This window comes from Rhincodon typus, chromosome 9 (assembly GCF_021869965.1).
Source record: "Rhincodon typus isolate 14 chromosome 9, sRhiTyp1.1, whole genome shotgun sequence".
Lineage (NCBI taxonomy): Eukaryota > Metazoa > Chordata > Chondrichthyes > Orectolobiformes > Rhincodontidae > Rhincodon > Rhincodon typus.
Window position 1 is genome coordinate 32,703,927 of NC_063340.1, and position 19,418 is coordinate 32,723,344.

Here is a 19,418-nt window from a genome sequence, read left to right on the forward strand (position 1 = left end):
AACGAAACACCGAGTCATTCAAGAAATCAGCATCTTCTATTTAATTCATAATTATGATAAATTTCACATGTTGGGAGATGACAGGCTCACCTGCTCGTTGGCCAGCTTGGTAAGACAATGGAGCTAGACTCCAGAATACACATTAACCTATATTTGTGTCAATACCTGCTTTTAAGCAGCAGGGCAGAGAGAAGAATAAATGGGTTTATAAGCAAGAACTGGAGAGACTCTGTCTCTTCCCTTTGCCTGTTTTTCTGATCTTCAAAAACAGCGTCCAGTGCAAAACATGTGAAGATGACCAATCACCAAAAAGTCAAGATTCTGCATGTGCTGCAAATGAGTCAACGACTAATCAACTGTGGCTTCGGGTTTAAAATCTAACACACCTCACAGATTGAGAGTCATAGAAAAATTAGAGCAGATAAGGTTATTAAGGCCATCGGTCCATTTCACCATTCAGCATGATCGTGGCTGGTCCTTTATCTCAACGCCATACTCCACTCTCTCCCCATACCCCTTGATATCTTCACCTTCTAGAAATCTATTTCCTAGAAGTCTATTGCTAAATTGCATAGCCTTATTTCTTCCCACTGTCACAGAGTTGTACAGCATGGAAACAGTCCCTTTGGTCCAACTTATCTATGCTGACCAGATATCCTAAAATAATCTAGTCCCATTTGCTGGCATTTGGCCCATACCCAAACCTTTTCTAATCATATACCCATGCTGATGCTTTTAAATGTTGTAATTGTACCAGCCTCCACCACTTCCTCTGGCAGCTCATTTCATACTCACAGCATCCTCGGTGAGAAAAAGTTGTCCCTTAGGTCCCTTTTAAATCTTCCTCCTCTCACCTTAAACATATGGCCTCTGGGTCACCCCTCAGCCTCTGATGTTCCAGGGAAAATAGTCCAGCCTATTCAGACTCACTCTATGGCTCAAGCCCTCCAGCCCTGGCAATATCTTGTAAATCTTTTCTGAACTCTTTCAAGTTTCACAAAATCCTTCCTATAAGAGGGAGGCCAGAATTGCACAGTGTTCCAAAAGTGGCCTAACCAATGTCCTGTACAGCCACATGACCTCCCAATTCTGATACTCAGTGCACTGACCAATAAAGGCAAGCATACCAAATGCCTTCTTCACAATCCTATCTACCCGTGACTGCACCTTCAAGGGACTATGAACCTGCACTCCAAGGTCTCGTTCAGCAACACTCTCCAGTACCTTACCATTAAGTGTATAAGTCCTGCCTTGGTTTACTTTTCCAAAATGCAGCACCTCACATTTATTTAAACTGAACTCTATCTGCCACTTCTAGACCCATCGGCCCATCTGATCAAGATCTCATTGTACACGGAGGTAACCTTCTTGGTTATTCACTACACCAATTTTGCTGTCATCTGCAAACTTACTAACCAGGCGTCCACTGGCTCAGTGGCTAGCACTGTTGCCTCACAGTGCCAGGAATCTGGGCTCAATTCCATCCTCGGGCGACTGTTTGTGTGGAGTTTGCACGTTCTCCCTGGGTTTCCTCCAGGTGCTCCGGTTTCCTCCCACAGTCCAAAGATGTGCAGGTTAGGTGGATTGGTCATGCTAAATTACCTACAGTGTTCAGGGATGTGTAGATTAGGTGGGTTATAGAGGGGTGGGATGCTCTAAGGGTCGGTGTGGACTTAGAACATAGAACAGTACAGTACAGCACAGCACAGTACAGGCCCTTCGGCCCACGATGTTGTGCCGAACTTTTACCCTAAACCTAAAGTCTATCTAACCTTCACTGCTACCTTATACTATCATCCATATGCCTATCTAATAGCCGCTTAAATGTCCCTGAGGCCGACTCCACTACCCTCTCCGGCAATGCATTCCACGCCCCTACCACTCTCGGAGTAAAGAACCTACCTCTGACGTCTCCCCGATGTCTACCTCCTTTCACTTTAGAGGTATGTCCCCTCGTAAAAGCTACCTCCACCTTAGGAAAAAGTCTCTGGCTGTCTACTCTATCTATACCTCCGATCATTTTGTACACCTCTATCAAGTCACATCTCATCCTTCGTCGTTCTAAAGAGAAAAACCCTAGCTCTCTCAACTTTTCCTCGTAAGACCTTCCCCTCCATTCCAGGCAACATCCTGGTAAATCTCCTCTGCACCTTTTCTAATGCTTCCACGTCTTTCCTGTAATGAGGTGACCAGAACTGGACACAATACTCCAGATGTGGCCGAACCAGGCTTTTGTATAGCTGGAGCATAACTTCACGGCTCTTGAACTCAATCCCTCTATTAATGAAAGCTAACACACCATACACCTTCTTAACAACTCCATCCACCTGGGTGGCAGCTCTCAGGGAACTGTGGACATGAACCCCAAGATCCCTCTGCTCCTCCACACTGCCAAGAATCTTTCGTTAACCCTGTATTCTACTTTCAAGTTTGTCCTTCCAAAATGAATCACCTCACACTTTTCAGGGTTAAACTCCATCTGCCACTTCTCAGCACAGCTCTGCATTCTATCAATGTCCCTTTGTAACCTAGAACAGCCCTCTGCACTGTCCACAACGTGACCCACCTTCGTATCGTCCACGAACTTGTTAATCCACCCTTCCACTCCTTCATCCAAATCATTTACAAAAATCACAAATAGAAGAGGACCCAGAACAGATCCTTGTGGTACACCACTCGTAACTGGGCACCATGTTGAATATTTTCCATCCACTACCACCCTTTGTCTTCTAAGGGTCAGCCAATTCTGAATCCAATCTGCCATATTTCCCCCTATCCCATGCCTCCTTACCTTCTGCATGAGCCTACCATGGGGAACCTTATCAAACACCTTACTTAAAATCCATGTATACCACATCCACTGCTCCACCTTCATCCATGTGTTTGGTCACCTCTTCAAAGAATTCAATAAGGTTTGTGAGGCATGATCTACCCCTCACAAATCCATGCTGACTATCACGAATCAAACTGTGCCTTTCCAAGTGATCATAAATCCTGTCTCAGAGCCCTTTCCAATAATTTGCCCACCACTGACGCAAGACTAACTGGCCTGTAATTTCCGGGGTTATCCCTGTTCCCTTTTCTGAACAAAAGAATGATGTTTGCCTCTTTCCAATCTTCTGGCACTATACCTGTGGACAGTGAGGACGAAAAGATCATCGTCAAAGGCCCTGCGATCTCGTCCCTCGCTTCCCATAGAATCCTTGGATAAATCCCATCAGGCCCGGGGGACTTATCTATCTTCAACTTCCCCAGAATTCCTAGCACATCATCTTTACTAACATCAACAATTCATTAAGGACCTCTCCTATCTCTTTAGGCTCTGTGCACAAATTCCCTTTACAATCCTTGATCGGCCCTACCCTTTCTCTGGTCATTCTCTTGTTCTGCACATTCGTGTAAAAAGCCTTGGAGTTTTCCTTGATCCTATCCGCCAAGATTTTCTCATGCCCCCTTATAGATCTCCTAAGCCCTTTCTTCAGCTCCTTCCTGGCTAACTTGTATCCCTCTAGAGCCTTTTCCGTTCCTCTTTTCCTAAACCTTACATAAGCCTCCTTCTTCCCCTTAACCAGTCGTTCAACCTCTCTCGAGAACCATGGCTCCCTCACTTGACCGCATCTTCTCTGCTTGCTAAGGACAAACGTATCGAGCACATGCAGTATGCATTCTTTAAACAGTCTCCACATTTCTGTGGTGCTCTTCCCTGACAGCATCTGTTCCCAATTTATGTTATCCAGTTCTTGCCTAACTGAATTGTAATTACCCTTCCCCCAATTGTAAACTTTACCCTGCCGTATGTACCGATCCTTATCCATGACTATCGTGAAAGAAACAGTTATGATTGCTACCACCAAAATGCTCTCCTACCAACACGTCTAACACTTGGCCCGGTTCGTTGCCAAGCACCAAATCCAAAGTGGCCTCTCCCCGTGTTGGTCTATTTACGTATTGTGTCAGGAATCCTTCCTGAACACACTGGACAAAATCTGCTCCATCTAAAATATTACAACTAAAATGTTTCCAATCAATATTTGGAAAGTTGAAGTCACCCATGACTACAACCCTGTGACTTCTGCACCTTTCCAGTATCTGCCTCCCAATCCACTCCTCTATTTCTCTGCAACTATTTGGGGGTCTGTTAAAAATGCCCCAAAGTGACTGCTCCTTTCTTGTTCCTGACCTCAACCCAAACTGACTCTGTAGACACATCATGCTCAAACTGCCTTTCAGTAGCAGCTATACTCGCCCTGACTAGCAATACCACTCCCCGCCTCTTTTTCCACCCTCCCTATTTCTTTTGAAGCATCTAAATCCCAGAACTTCCAACAACCATTCCTCTCCCTGAGTTACCCAAGTTTCTGTAATGGCCACAACATCGTAGTTCCAAGTACCAACCCATGCTCTAAGTTCATCCGCTTTATTTCTGATACTTCTAGCATTGGAAGAATACACACCTCAAACCATCTCAGTGTCTGCAATTACACTCCATCGACCGCATTTCTTTATCAACCACCTCACTCCCTGTTGTGTCTGTTGGAAGGCCGAATACCTCATCCTCTGAATTATAAATCTGATTCCCCACCCCCTGCTAAACTAGTTTAAACCATTCCGTACAGCTCTAGCAATCCTCCCTCCCAGGATATTTGTGCCCTTCCGGTTCAGGTGCAACCCGTCCTTACTGTACAGGTCCCACCTTCCCCAGAATGTGCTCCAATTATCCACATAATGGAAGCCCTCCCTCCTCTACCAGCCCTGTAGCCATGTGTTTAGCTGCACACTCTCCCTATTTCTTACCTCGTTATCATGCGACACTGGTAGTAATCCAGAGATAACTACCGTTTGCCCTGGACTTCAGCTTCCAACCGAACTCCCTGTACTCGTTTTACACATTCTCAGTCCTTTTTCTACCCATGTCATTGGTACCGATGTGTACCATGACTGCTGGTTGCTCACCCTCCCCCTTAAGGATCTCGAAGGCACGATCCGAGACATCATGGACCCTGGCACCCGGGAGGCAACATACCATCCTTTCATCTCGTTCGCGTCCACAGAACTGCCTGTCTGTGCCTCTTACTATTGAAGCCCCCACTACAATTGCTCTCCTATTCTCCCCCCTTCCCTTCTTTGCCACAGGGTCAGGCTCAGTGCCAGAGACCAGTCCGCTATGGCCTTCCCCTGGTAGGTCGTTCCCCCCGCAACAGTATCCAAAACGGTATACTTATTTTTGAGGGGAACGGCCACAGGGGATCCCTGCACTGTCTGCCTATTCCCTTTCCCCTTCCTGACAGTCACCCAGCTACCTTTTTCCTGTACCTTGGGTGTGACCACCTTCCTGTAACTCCTCTCTATCACCCCCTCAGCTTCCCAAATGATCCGGAGTTCATCCAGCTCCAGCTCCAGTTCCCTAACACGGTTTTTGAGGAGCTGGAGTTGGGTGCACTTCTCACAGGTGAAGTCAGAGGGGACACCAGCAGTGACCCTTACCTCCCACATCCTGCAAGAGGAGCATGCAACTGCCCTAGCTTCCATTCCCTCTACTCTAGATTTCCAGAAGAATTAAAAAAAAAAGCCTTGTTGGGCTGAAGGGCCTGTTTCCACAAGGTAGGGATTCTATAACAAAAAAAAAAATCCCGTGTTCACATCCAAATCATTTATATAAAATGACGAAAAGCAGTGAACCCAGCATTGATCTTTGTGGCACAACACTGGTCACAAGTCTCCAGTCTGAAAAAAAAGCCCTCCACATCACCTTCTGCCTTCTACCTTGGAGTCGGTTCTGTATCCAAATGGCTAGTTCTCCCTGTATTCTATGTGATTTAACTTTGTGTCAGGCTTTCTTTCCTTCGAAGTTTATTAATGGTGTTTGATGTCATTTTTATTATTTTCTTCTGAATTGTTAGGTAATAAAATTATTCTTTCTTTCTCTCAAGGAAACTTAAGTAATTGTCTCCTTCATTTTCTAGCAAACTACTTTTTAACTATGGTGTTGTAGCTGTGTGATAAAAAAATAAAAATATTTGTTACAATTGGCCAAGTGTGTGTAAAAATTGGGGTGTAAAAATTGGGGAGATTGGGGAGCGGATTCCCCCCTCTCAGTTGATCATAACAATATTTAAGACAAAAAGTTACGTGTGTTTTTTTGGAAACAGATTTGACTACATTGGGATTCCCATTTTGTAAGAGAACCTAGATTAGAAGAAAATGGAATGGAGAAGCTGTTTACAGTAAAAGTAGAAAATAGATTTACTTGAGGCACATCCAGCAGAATGAGAAGGAAATCATTAAAAAATACTGGCCCTATATTAGTGAGGCATAAACAAAACTGATGAACAATATTAAACATGCTGCATCTGTGAAAAATTACTGTCATGTTATATCCCTGTAAGAAATTTATAGTTAAAAGACTGGACTTCTCCAGGGTGAAGTCAACTAAAAATTTGGGGAAAATAATAGTCTACAAGTCTAGAACCACATGTTAGTCACTTAAATCACAGTAGGATAAAGGTAATGGGCAAGTTTGCTTTTATTTCTCATCAAGTTTCCCCTTCGTTTGAAAGCAATTCAATATTCAAGTTTACTTGAGCTTTTCTGAACCCAAGATGAAAAGCTACATTACAATCTCTGTGCTACAAAAGCAAATCACAACACAGCCTTAACTGATAAATAAATGTTTTATAATAAGGTCACGCAGGGTGAAACAAAAGTCATTAAAGATTCTTTTCTAAACAGAAGAAAAGAAAGAAAGATATTAAAAGAAAACAAATAGACTACCAATCAATCCTGCAATTATGCAAGTCTATCGTTGGCAAGCAACTACTTCTGAAATTTAGTTTAAAAACAGCTATTATAAAAATCTAACCATCTGAAGGGTAACTTTCTCATTTGGGTTGGTACCTTAGTGCTTTCAACCCATGCACAAATTCATAGTTTTAAATCTAAGATCTACAAATCTAAGAGTTAACCAGGTTTTCTACCATAACTGTTTCTATCAAAGAAAATCAGAGGGCTTTTGGTAAGTCTGACAAAATGAGTTGTTTTGAAGAGCACAGATTTTTGTTTCAAAAGAACTTCTGGAGAGTAGAAGGTAATTAAAAAAAACCTTGTTAAAAAAGATCTAAATCTTGCATGAAGTGAGGAGGTTGTTTAATTTCAATGTTGATTTTAATTCTAATATATAATCAACAGTTGATTTATTTACAAAATCAAAATCATAGTTAATAAATGAGGTTTATTTCACAAAGAGAATATAATTAATAAATCATAAAGGGAACAAGGTAGTGAAAAAAGGAAACCAGTGAGCAGAGTCTGTTCTGCCTGTTTTGAGGGCAACGTAGTTCAGCACCTCACCCTCTACACTTATGAATCATTGTGGTTTTCTTTCTCCATTAAAATGTTGATCCAATTCCCTGCTGAAAGTTACTAACAAATCCATTTCCATTACCATACCAAGCAGTGCATTCCAAATCCTAACCACTCATTCTCTAAGAAAGGATTTATTTTACATCATGTCTGGCCTTTTATCAATTGCCTTAAATCTTTCAGCTATGGTTATCAACTCTCAGCCACTGGAAACACTTTCTCTTTACTTATTCCATCTAAATCCTTCCTGATTTTAAATACCTCAATTAAAAATTAATTAAATTGCACAAAGAGAACACGGCAGTTCCTTTCATTTTAAAGGATAGTAGGAACTGCTGATGCAAGAGTCTGAGATAACCAGGTGTGGAGCTGGATGAACACAGCAGGCCAGGTAGCATCAGAGGAGAAGAAAAGCTGATGTTTCAGGTCTGGACCCCTCTTCAGAAAAAAAGGGTCCAGACCCAAAACGTCAGCTTTCCTGCTCCTCTGATGCTACCTAGCCTGTCGTGTTCATTCACCTCCACACCTTGTTATCTCCTTTCATTTTATGTCTTTTGTCCCTACAGCATCTGAAAAAGAAAACAGATCTGTGAAGCAACCTACCGTCTCATGAAACTCAACTTGCTGCTGTAGGTACAGTTGGATTACAGAATTGTAATCATAAATTCGATTATTGTGGAAGTGATTCATTTCAGCTGTAATGAAATTAAGGTCTTAATTCAATAGCCTTTACGCAATCACCTTTATTCACAAACTTAAAATGTAAAATAAAGCAAAACCTAAGAAAATACTTTCAATTTTCTACACTCTAATCAAATTTTTTATACCCACTTTTTTTTTTTTTTTCCGATTTCTCCCCATTCCAGAAAGATAGGGCAACCTAGGCTGTGAAAGGATATGGAGCAGAAGCGGGTAAATGGAATGGAGATACAGATTACCCATAATCTAACAGAATGGGGGAACAAGCTAAAGCAGAAGATTGCTCTATTCGTGTTCCTATATTACTGAGCATTGACAGGAAGCAAATCAGCAGGAAGACAGCTTCTGCACAGCAGGCCAACTCAGACTTTCACTTCCCCAAGTTGCCATGACAGACTCCATTTTGTAGTGAGATTATCAGAGTAGCAAATCAGATTACCTGACACATCTGTAACCGGAAGTTCTAGTTATATTTTAATGCCACTGGAAGTTTTACAGGTAACATTGAGGATATGCAATTCTTAACTATCTTAATTTTGTTTTAATTTAGAAGACGTAATACTTTCGATTAAAAATATTTGTTCTCCTCCACACACAACAGTGATCCCCTTAAATTAGGTTATTAAGGCCAGACAAAGTTGGGTTGGCTACATAAGATAAAGTGTGTATCAAGTTTCACACTTCAGATTAAAGACATTAAGTAAGATTCAAATATGAATCAGGTTTTTTTTCATTTATGTCTGTTTCCTTGTGCCAATCCATAACAACAGGGTTCCCAAACATCAGAGAACAACCAAATGTTTCTCAAATGAAGGTTACCTCTCAAATGCTCCTTCCAGCAGTCCAAGAGATCAGCCATGTAAATTACCCACCACAGTGATACAACATCACTTCCCTAACACTCCCGTCACTGTCCTCTCCCCAAATTGGTCATGATACTTGCTGCAGTTAAATCCATAGCCTCAGGGACACCACATGGTCACCACTGCAGGGAACCAGGATTTTGTGTAGCACAGTGAGCAGAGAGACAGTGAGAGTCAGGTATCAGAATGGTCAGGAATCCCCGAACCCCCCCGAGTGCTATGAATTAAATTACAGGAGAGAGAAGAAAGTTAGTATCAAGGGGAGGAGGGGAATGGTATCTTAGAGTTCGAAACCATGCACCAGAAAAAAAAACAGATTGTGGACTTACATTTGGAAACTTGGGGTCAAGTAAAGCAGAAGGAATGGGTGGACACAGGGACCACAATTTTCCACAGTGCCAGGATTATCAGCAAGACGGTTAGTGGGACTGACACTGAGAAGTGCAGTCCGTAAGTGGGCAAGTTGACATTACTCTGGGTAAATTGTGAAATACTATTTCCAATGGTAGAGAATGATGGACTATAACCAGAAAACAAATATTCTCATTGGAGGCAACAAATGGAAGAAAAGGAGGAAAATTCTTGGATGTAGGGTCACAACAGCATGGAATGTGTGGATACAAAAGTCTGAAAACATACCAACAAATTCAAGAACAGTGTCTTCCCCATTGTTATCAGACTTTTGAACAGTCCTCTCATATTAGAGTTGATCTTTCTCTGCACCTCTAATACTATATTTTGCATTCTGTTCTATTACCATGATGTACTTATGTAAAGTATGATTTGCCAGGATAGCACACAAAATAATGATTTTCACTGTATCTTGGTACATATGATAATATTAAATCAAATCACATACACAACCTCAGTGATTATTAACGTAAAAGATTATGTTAAAATTATGAATACCAAAAGGTCTTGGAGTAAGTGAAGTGGATGCCCTGATTTTCTTCTTCACCTGCTCATTAGTGTCCTCCTGGTTTTTTGAACTTCAGGCACAGCGGCTGCTGAGGTGAATCCACAAGAGACAGTACTCAGCTATAGGGGTCCAAAGCATATAATGAAAATGCAGCAACATTTAGAAGTCATGTGGTCAGAATGACTTGTTGCCTCCAAGCAGAGTTGGCAAACCTAACACCAGCAGCCAAGAATCCCAAATTTCTAATAGTATTGCTATGAAGCAGCTGCGGAAATATCACAGGGTTCAAAACAGTTTTCTTCCTCAGAGGGAAGAAAAACCAAAAGCATAAATGAATGCAAAGTCACGTTTAAAAATAGATTTTGATCCTATACCTACCTTGGAATGTGTAGGACATTGTTCCAATACGATTCACCATGGTATTCTTTTCCTCTGGTGTCACTTTATTCAAAGCAACCAGTTTGTCACCCTCTTTTGCCTTCTCTATAGCTCCCTGTCATAAATGATAAAATCACAGCACCATACGTAAGTTCATAACACAATCAACATAAACTATTAAAAGTTTCAAGAAGGTGATCTCATTGAAACCTACAAAATACTTAAAACAGATGGATGGGGTAAATATAGGTGAGATGCAGGTAAGATGTTTCTCCTGGTTGAGAGTCTAGAATCAGGGGCACAATTTAAAAATTAGGGGCATGATATTAAAGTACCAAAGCAAGGAAATTTTGTTTTTACTCAGAGTCCTGAATCTTTGGAATTCTGTTCTCCAGAGGACTATGGAAGCTGTGTCTTTGAGTATATTTAAAAGTAGAGACTGATAAATCTTTGGTTATGTAGGTAAAAGGCATTCAAGTGTTCAATCAGCCAATGATTATATTAAATGGTGCAACATGCTTAAATGGGCTGAAGACGTACACCTATTCCTGTAACATAAAATTTCTCTCAGATCAACCTGAAAACCTTTATTTTCTGAGTTTTGGTCAATAAGTTATTACTGACTAAAATTCTACATTGTCAGATTATAAATAAAGAATTTTTAAAATATTTCTTCATGATTTGGGTATCTCTGGCTAGGCCAGTATTTGTTGCCGATCTGTGAAGAACTGCAGGCCATGTTGTGCAGGTACACTCAGTGCTGCTGAGAAAGGAGTTCCAGGATTGTCACTGCTTACTGTATGAAGTAATGGCAGTATAGTTCCAAATCAGGATGTGGTTCAGCTTAGAGGGGAACTTGCAGGTGTCAGAATTTCAGCATCTGCTGTCTTGTCCTTATTAGGTAGTCTATGCCATATTTTAGAAGGCTCAGGCAAAGAAACCATACAGAGTCGCTACACTGCATCTTGCAGATGGTACACACTGCTATCACTGGCCATTGATGATGGAGAAAGAGTGAATGTTTAAGGAGGTGGGTGAGGTGTTAATCAAGTGAGCGGTTTTATCCTGAATGGTTTTGGGCTTCTAGAGTTGGTGCTGCATTTATCCAGGTAAGTGGAGAATAAGCCATCATACTCTTGACAGGAATCTTGTCAAGGGTGGATAGACTCTGGGAAGTCAGATGATAACTTACTTGCTGTAGAATTCCCAGCTTCTAACCTGCTTTTGTAGCCACAGTATGGCTGATCCAGTTCTATTCCCGGGCAATGGTAATTCCAGAATGTTGGTGGTGGGGAATTTCAGCAATAATGATGGCAGTGAACATCAAGAGGCAGTTAGATTGTCTCTTATCGGAGATAGTCACTGACTACCACTTGTTACATGCCACCACACCAAAAACAGAATTTATTTTAAAAGAAAATGTATGGCTACATTTCTTATCAAAATATCATACATAGTCTACCAAAAGGTATCTACATGACATTCACAGTCCTTAGCCTTTAAGTTTTTCTTCATTGAGTAACAGTTACAAATTAAATGTGATTAATTGTATAGATAGGAGGAAATGTTGAACTGGTATGCATTAATTCAACACTATCATTATCAATATATGATAATGATATGTAACACAACTTAAGAAATACAAGATGAAGAATTCATTTTGATGTTCTACATATTTACAATTCTTGCAATTAACAGCGTCATATGGAGGACAATAAGCAATTCTGGACACATTTGACTGTACTGGACCCAACCCTGTTACAATTCCTGCAGGTGAAACCATATGCTAAGATGATTCAAGTTTAATGAATGACTCCCAAATGAAAAAAATTACCATGTTCAATAACTCAACACAGATCAGAAGCCACATAAATTAAACATAAATCAACAGGCAAACGATACTCCAAATTAAAAAGGTAAACTACATGTTAGATAGTCAAAACAACAAAAACATCATTGTTGATGTGTCTCCAGAGGTCCTGATGTGCTTTTCCCTTCTTGAACAACAAAGACACATCTTACAGAACCACAAGCATTTAGATTATTCCCCCCACATGTGGCACTGCATAGTTCCACAATATGGAAACATAGAAAATTGAAACAGTAGACCATTTGGCCCTTTGAGCTTGTGTCACCATTCAATATGAACTCAACACCCTGTTCCCACTTTTGTCCCATACCCATTGATCCCTTTAACCCTAAGGGCCATATCTAACTCGTCCTTGAAAATTATGCTGATAAGTTTGAAAAATATGCTGATTTTTATCTGTGCATAGTAGATCAGGAGTTATATTCAACAATAGCTTTCACTTCCACATATCACACATTGTTATTGTTATCATTAAGTCACACTTCTACAAACCCTCTCTTTTTCAGGTCAAGATTGATGATGGTGTAGCTTTCCAGAGTTACTTTTCAACTGACCAATTGATAATCACCCTGGCTCACTATCTGGACAAACACCCACTACTTCTGGGCAAACAACCAGCTCTTTAGCATGTTCAAGCAAGTCACACAGCCTTTCAGGTTTTAGACGTTTTTAGCTGACTTGCACAGTGCCTCCAGGGGCTTTGATGTGCTTTTCTCTTCTTGAAAGAGGTGTTTCTTTTCTCACAATAGTTTCTTCCCGCCTCATTGCTTGTTCTTTCTTTCTACAACCGCGTGCTCATTTCTCTTCTATCTCTAGCTCTACCTTCTTTACATCAGCAATTTCATTAATTTCACAATTTCCACTGCAGCACGAACAGCCATCCAATATTGAGTGCGATGATTGCTGCTCTGTCAACCAACCGTCATGCAACAGATTACTAGGACTGCTGAGGCCCTGGCTAGGAGCACTGACAGCGGGTCCATAGGACATAAGTGAGCTAACAAAAAGTGCCAAGTACATTAAAAATTGTGCCTGCAATTCCTGTGTCATGTGGGACCTGTAGGATACTTCATGTGTAGTGAATAAACAAGTCCAGTACGTGTCTCCAGTTGCCTGAATACAAGACCAGAAATTTTGCCTTCCTGAGAGTGGGCATCCGGTCCTGAAATGCAACATTCACCCTCAGAAGATTGGATGTTCAAATTCTACTCAAGACTTCAGCACAAAATGTAGGCCAAGATCCCAGCAGTGAATTGAGGGACTGCTGAACTTTTGAAAATATCTTCTTTTGGATGAGAAATTAAACCATGTCTTTTCCTGCCCTTTCCGGTAGATCCAATGGATCCTGTGGCATCACTGAAATGGACCAGGATAGTTCTATCCACTGGGTGGACAATATTTGTGCTTCAACTGACATCACCAATTCAGATTATATGGTCAATAATGAATTTCTACCTATGGAATCTTGCTGTATGCAAATTGGACCCGTGCTTCTTGCATGACAATAGTAGCAACACTTCAAAAAGTGACTAATTGACTATCAAGCAAACTGGGTCTTCCTAAGATAATGAAAGGCACTATCTGAATGCAAGTTCTTCCTTTCTTTCACTGACTTTCTAATAGCACTTCAGTTCAATGCATATTTTTCCCCTTACACCCCAACATTCTAATTTATACCATCACAAAATACTGATGCTAGCAATTGGAAATGAAACTAGAAATGCTGGAAATACGCAGTTAGTATGGAAGCATCTGTGGAGAGAGAAACAAAGTTAATTGATCTGAATTTTACCAACTCCATGGGGATTCTGACTTTGGAGTAATAAAAAAGGCAGCTGAGGTTACACATGCTTCCAGCAGGAACCACTCAGCAATCTTACCATAGAGTCTTTCTAATTGGTCATTTGTGGGCCAAGCAGTCAGAATCCTGATGCTGTTAGCCTACTCACAGGATCAACAGGTCTGAAGCTTAAGAAGGGTACTCCAAGGCACATCAGGTCTACAACAGATACATTAAAAAGAAAGGAAGTTCCAGAAAAATTCTCAGAGCCAAGTAGACAATAGTTCATTTCTGGGAAAGGAATTGGAGCCATGGGAATCGCTTCCCTTTTGGTGCCTGTTTCTCAGGTCCATAAATACTTCTCCCACAACCCCAACTCCTGCTGCGCTGCAATTAGGTAACTATTTCAATATAGCTCATGGCCTTCCAACATGGCAGAGAATGTTAACAAAATATGGACATTGACAAAATTACACAGTCAATGACCATAAATAGGCCTTGAACTATGTAAAACTTTAGTTAATGCCTTGGTTAGTAGATGGAAAATACCATGGGTGATGGGAAAAAGATACTAAGTTTGTGTGACAGCACTTCTGGACATACAAAAAAATTAATTACCTATCTCCTCAGAGTATGTCCCAGATCCCATCATCTGTAAAATGCCCAGGTGATTTTAACGCCTCACCCCTAAACCCCAAGAGCCAGTCAAATTCATTCAACTAGCTCCGTTTCTTCCTCCACAGATCATGCCAAATAGCACTTCTGGTTTTCAAAACTATGACCCCACCCCAGTTTCCACCTCAGAGACCAAGAGATTTGCTCTTTTTTGACTTTAACCAAAAGCACTCATAATTTAATCAGTTAACTTGAGTGATTACTTGAAACTCCCTCGATCACGTCAGTAGAATCATAGAATCCCAACAGTGCAAATAGAGGCTATTTGGGCCATCAAAATTTCACATATGGCTATAACCGCACATTTACCATAGTTAACGAACTTAGACTACACACTACAGAGCAATTTAGCATAGCCAATCCATCTACCATCTTTGGACTGTAGAAGGAAAACACAGCACCTGAGGAAACCCATCCAAACACAGGGAGAAGAATGCAAACTCCACGCAGACAGTCACCCAAAGCTGGAATTGAACCCAAGTCCCTAGCACTGTAAGGCATCAGTGCTAACCATTGTACCACCATGCTGCCTAGAGTAAAGTCCAGATATTTTTAACTTCTCTTCAAAACTTAAAAAAAACCCTTATCCTGGATACCATTTCAGTAATTTTTGGAAGCCCTTGCAATCTTTCTAAATGAAGGCTCACAAAGTGGCCAAAATCAATGATTTGTACCAGTTTCCCCATTATTTCTGATTATAATCCATGACTTTACCTAAAAAAAAACAGGAAAACAGTGTCCTAAAAAGGACTTGGCCTTCCACTCACCACTGGTGCATCTGAAACTATGCATTAAATTTCAAGTGGCTGCAGAAGTTGGAGTATGATGCAGATTAATGGGTCCAGAAGAAAAGCTGCACCAGCTACAGATTCCCTGGCCTCATCCCATTTGGGATTACTGGGCTACCTGCCTGCAATGTGGCTACAAGACAGCAGCTCATTATGAACCACTCAGCATTTAAAGAAAGGCAACTGAGATTTTCCAGTCAGCCTCTAGATTCTCACAGGATCTAAGGCACATTTAAGTATCCTGAGGTGGCAGGATAAGTGTTATTGTTCCAGGCAAGACTAAAGACCCTTCACTTGAGTGCAGGAAGGAGATCGCTCCTTCTTACCACTACCAATAGCTCTTCCCCAAGGTGGTTGCCTGACTGCAAGTTCCATTTTTTATTTGAATTTTTTAAATATTGGAAAGAGGACTCAACATTTTTTAGCTCCTCTTTTACTTAGCTTTGATTGTAGCCTGCAGCCCTTTTCAAGCTGCAAGGTCTTCGATTGGCCCTCTATCTTCAAGAGGCTGCTATCATCCTTAATTGAAAGTCAAGTCTGTCTCCAGGCCCATTAAACAGGCATTTCATCAAAAGTCACAATGAGTGACTGATTCCACCCCTGGGATTTGAGACCCACAAACAATCCCAACCTTTGTTTCTCATTTTCAGAGGGAAGTCCTGAATTTATTTAAATTTAATCGACACATCAATATAAATTAATCCATACTCAGATGCTAGTTTCTACTAAAAAAAAGGGAGTGCCTTGGTGGTCAAGCACATCACTCGGTTAGCTTGGACTCAAATCCAGCCCACAATGGCTCATTAAGCACGTCTTCCATTCTTTGCCTGACACAAATATCTCTGATCTCCTCTATTGACCGAGTGATCCTGTGTCAATTAGTTTGGAGACTAATCAACCCCCAGGACATAGAACAGACAGTTTAAAGATCTTTTATGCAATAGTTTCTCAATATTCCATATTTTGCTTCAAATTAATTTCATTTATCTTTATTGCCATCTAACTTAGGGCAAAAACATCTGCACTGGCACTTTGTTTTACCTTATGTACGCTAATGATTTCAGGAAAACATCCTAGTAATCCCTTGTACTCTTGGTTTGTTTCCATCAGATAATGCAAGTCCTTTTTGGGCTGTTGAAAACAACAAGTTTATATCACATATTTACATAATACATCTCATTAAAAGCAGTGTTTGCACTCAGATTTCATTATTTTAATTTCGATTACCATAACATGACAAAAAACAATGCTTTACTGACAGATATTGCATCTCATTTCTGATAAAGACAACTGTTTTTCCCCCAAGCATTTTTGTTTCTTCCCTGATGTGTGGCACATTATCTATGTAGCCAGGGATTAATTATTCCCATTGTTTCCTCAGTGAGGCAGACCTTTGCACCAAAGCAGCATTACAAATATATCAATAGTCCACAATGTACAAAAATGGCAAAACTGAACCAATACTCTATTATTCATTCCATTGCTTCATAATCATACCCTTTGTGGTAAAGTGTGAATTCCATGAGAGTACTGAGCACTGCCAAAAGATTTTTTTCTTTCCCACTTTCCCTTTAAATAATTCACACTGGAAAATAACTACTGTTTAGTTTTAATATCATAGTTTACAGTCCAATATTAAGTAGCATTTTACTTCTTCAATACTACTGGGGAGGCGATGGCCTAGTGATATTATTGCTGGACTGTTAATCCCAAATAACATTCCGGGGACCTGGGTAAGAATCCCGCCACAGCAGATGATGGAATTTGAATTCAATAAATATCTGGAAATAAGAATCTAATGATGACTGTGAATCCATTGTTGATTGTTGGAAAAACCTATCTGATTCACTAATGTTCCTCAGGGAAGGAAACTGCCATCCTTACCTGGTCTGGCTGACATGAGTCCAGACCCGCAGCAATGTGGTTGACTCTGAACTGCCCTCTGGGCAATAAGGGATGGACAATAAATGCTGCCTAGTCAGCGACGTCCTCATCTCGTGAATGAATAAAGGAAAAAAAACTACAAACTAAAAATGTCTTGGTACCTGTTCTGCAAAGATGCTGGCAATTTCTTCAAATGTCTTTCCTACTTCAGTTAAAGGATCTGTCAAAATGGATTCACCTGAAACACAAATCAACAACTGAGTCCTTTGACCAATTATACAGCAAATGATGATAGACACCTTTCACATGGAAATAAATTCCCAACTAAAAGACAACTTTCTAATGGCACAAAGATCTTAAGTTTCCACTTGACTGAACTTCTTTTTGATACAATTCCCGACATCTGCATAACTGGCACAAAAAGGATTGGGGAATTTTAAAACACAAATTGAGTTTCCATGATCTCTTGCAATAATTTAAAAGCACACTAACTCAGCTGAGGTCAATCCATGCAGAGTTGGTCACAACCCCAGAACAAATTAATCACTAGAGAGTCTCCTCTAATTTACAGGCCTTCAAACAGGCTTCAAAAGTTAATCTGATTCTTTTGACACAAGGACAATAATAGGCAAGTATAGAAAAGTTTCAAATTTGATTTTTTTTTTAAAAAAAGCTTACTCAGAAACAGGCACTGTATGACAATCAAATGGAAAATAGCTTTGTCTATTTTTGAATCATTTCAAAAATTCAAAATCAGGCTACTCTGAGGTTCAAAATGCTTATTTTTGCGATAAACTCATCTTCAGCTGTATTAAATGTTGCCAAGTTACACTTTTATGTATATGATGCTGAATTTTAAAATTCAGCAATATGCAAATGTGTTACAGCTGAATGTGCACGCGCGCACAAGCGTGTGCACACACAGGTGGGGAGAGAGTGGAATCAGTTTCTTTTTTAGAAAGCATACAATCCTGCCAAGAACTAAATTTACCTAGATTGAAAATATGAGATCCTTGAAATAAAATAGTATGGTGCCATCATTTACAAAATATAAAAGAAGTGTTCTAATTTTGGCTCTATTTTCAAAGAAAGGGAAAAAGGAGCCAAAATGAAATACAGTATTAAAAATACAAGAATTACCGAGTGGATAAATTTGTTTAAAGTGTGTCAGATGCACTGCAGCGATTGCACCAACAGAATTACAACATAGCAATGACTCGGAGATAGCAAGAACTGCAGATGCTGGAGTCAGACACGACACAGTATGGAGCTCGAGGAACACAGCAGGCCAGGCAACATCAGAGCAGCAGGAAAGTTGACGTTTCAGGTCGGGACCCTTCTTCAGCAATGACTCTAATGCCAGCAATTCAGCAGACTTAAAAGCAATGATTTGCAACTGTTTGAAACTTTCTTTATATTTACATGATTTCCTGAATTCTGTAGTAGGCTAGCATGTATGTATACAGAAGACTACCCTGAAACACAAATAATAGCACATTACCTTCATAACCACTGGTTGCGAAAACCTGTGAAATGTTTTGTAAAGCTTTTCCCATCTTCTGATATTCCTTGGGCAGTGCTTTAAAGAGAATACAGAACACTTTCATTCCTGCACCTTAAAAGCAGTCAACACCAATTGTAGCAGGAACAGAAGTAGGCAATTTAACTCCTTGAACTTTTTCCAGAATTCGGTTAGATCAGAGCTAACTTGTACCTTAACTCCACTCACTCACCTTGTTTGTAATCTGTTTGCCCAAAAAACCATTAAACTCAGTTTTGAAATTTTCAATTGATCGAGTTTCAAAAGCTTTGAGGGCTCCACTATTCTTGGTGTGAAGTCCTCTCTGACACTGCACCTGAAAGTTCAAACTCTCCAGTTTGACATTACGTGCCCTTGGTCTGGATTTCCCCACCAGAGGGAGCAGTTTATTCGACCACTCAACCCATCAATATCACTTACGATCATCATAAACATATCAAATTACATCACCTTTATGTTCTATATGAAGAAAAAGCAAGCCTACCAAATGCGACCTGTCCTCTTAATTTAAGCCACCAAATATAATTCTGTTGAGAGATAGTAGGAACTGCAGATGCTAGAGAATCCGAGACAACAAGGTGCAGGGCTGGATGAACCCAGCAGGCCAAGCAGCATCATAGGAGCAGAGAGGCTGACGTTTCGGGCCTAGACCCTTCACCAGAA

General features: G+C 40.5%; 1 protein-coding gene across 2 annotated transcripts in view; it reads right to left on the minus strand.

Moving 5' to 3' along the window:
• The window catches only part of snx9b (sorting nexin 9b), a 209,218-nt gene that overhangs the window by 4,526 nt on the left and 185,274 nt on the right, over positions 1–19,418 (minus strand). For both annotated transcript variants that reach the window (XM_048601167.1, XM_048601168.1), the window contains 5 exons: positions 18,717–18,794; positions 17,377–17,453; positions 16,373–16,462; positions 10,219–10,333; positions 7,963–8,054 (listed from right to left, as the gene is read on the minus strand). In XM_048601167.1, coding sequence (XP_048457124.1) covers positions 7,963–8,054; positions 10,219–10,333; positions 16,373–16,462; positions 17,377–17,453; positions 18,717–18,794 — 452 coding nt within the window. The remainder of the gene's footprint in view (positions 1–7,962; positions 8,055–10,218; positions 10,334–16,372; positions 16,463–17,376; positions 17,454–18,716; positions 18,795–19,418) is intronic.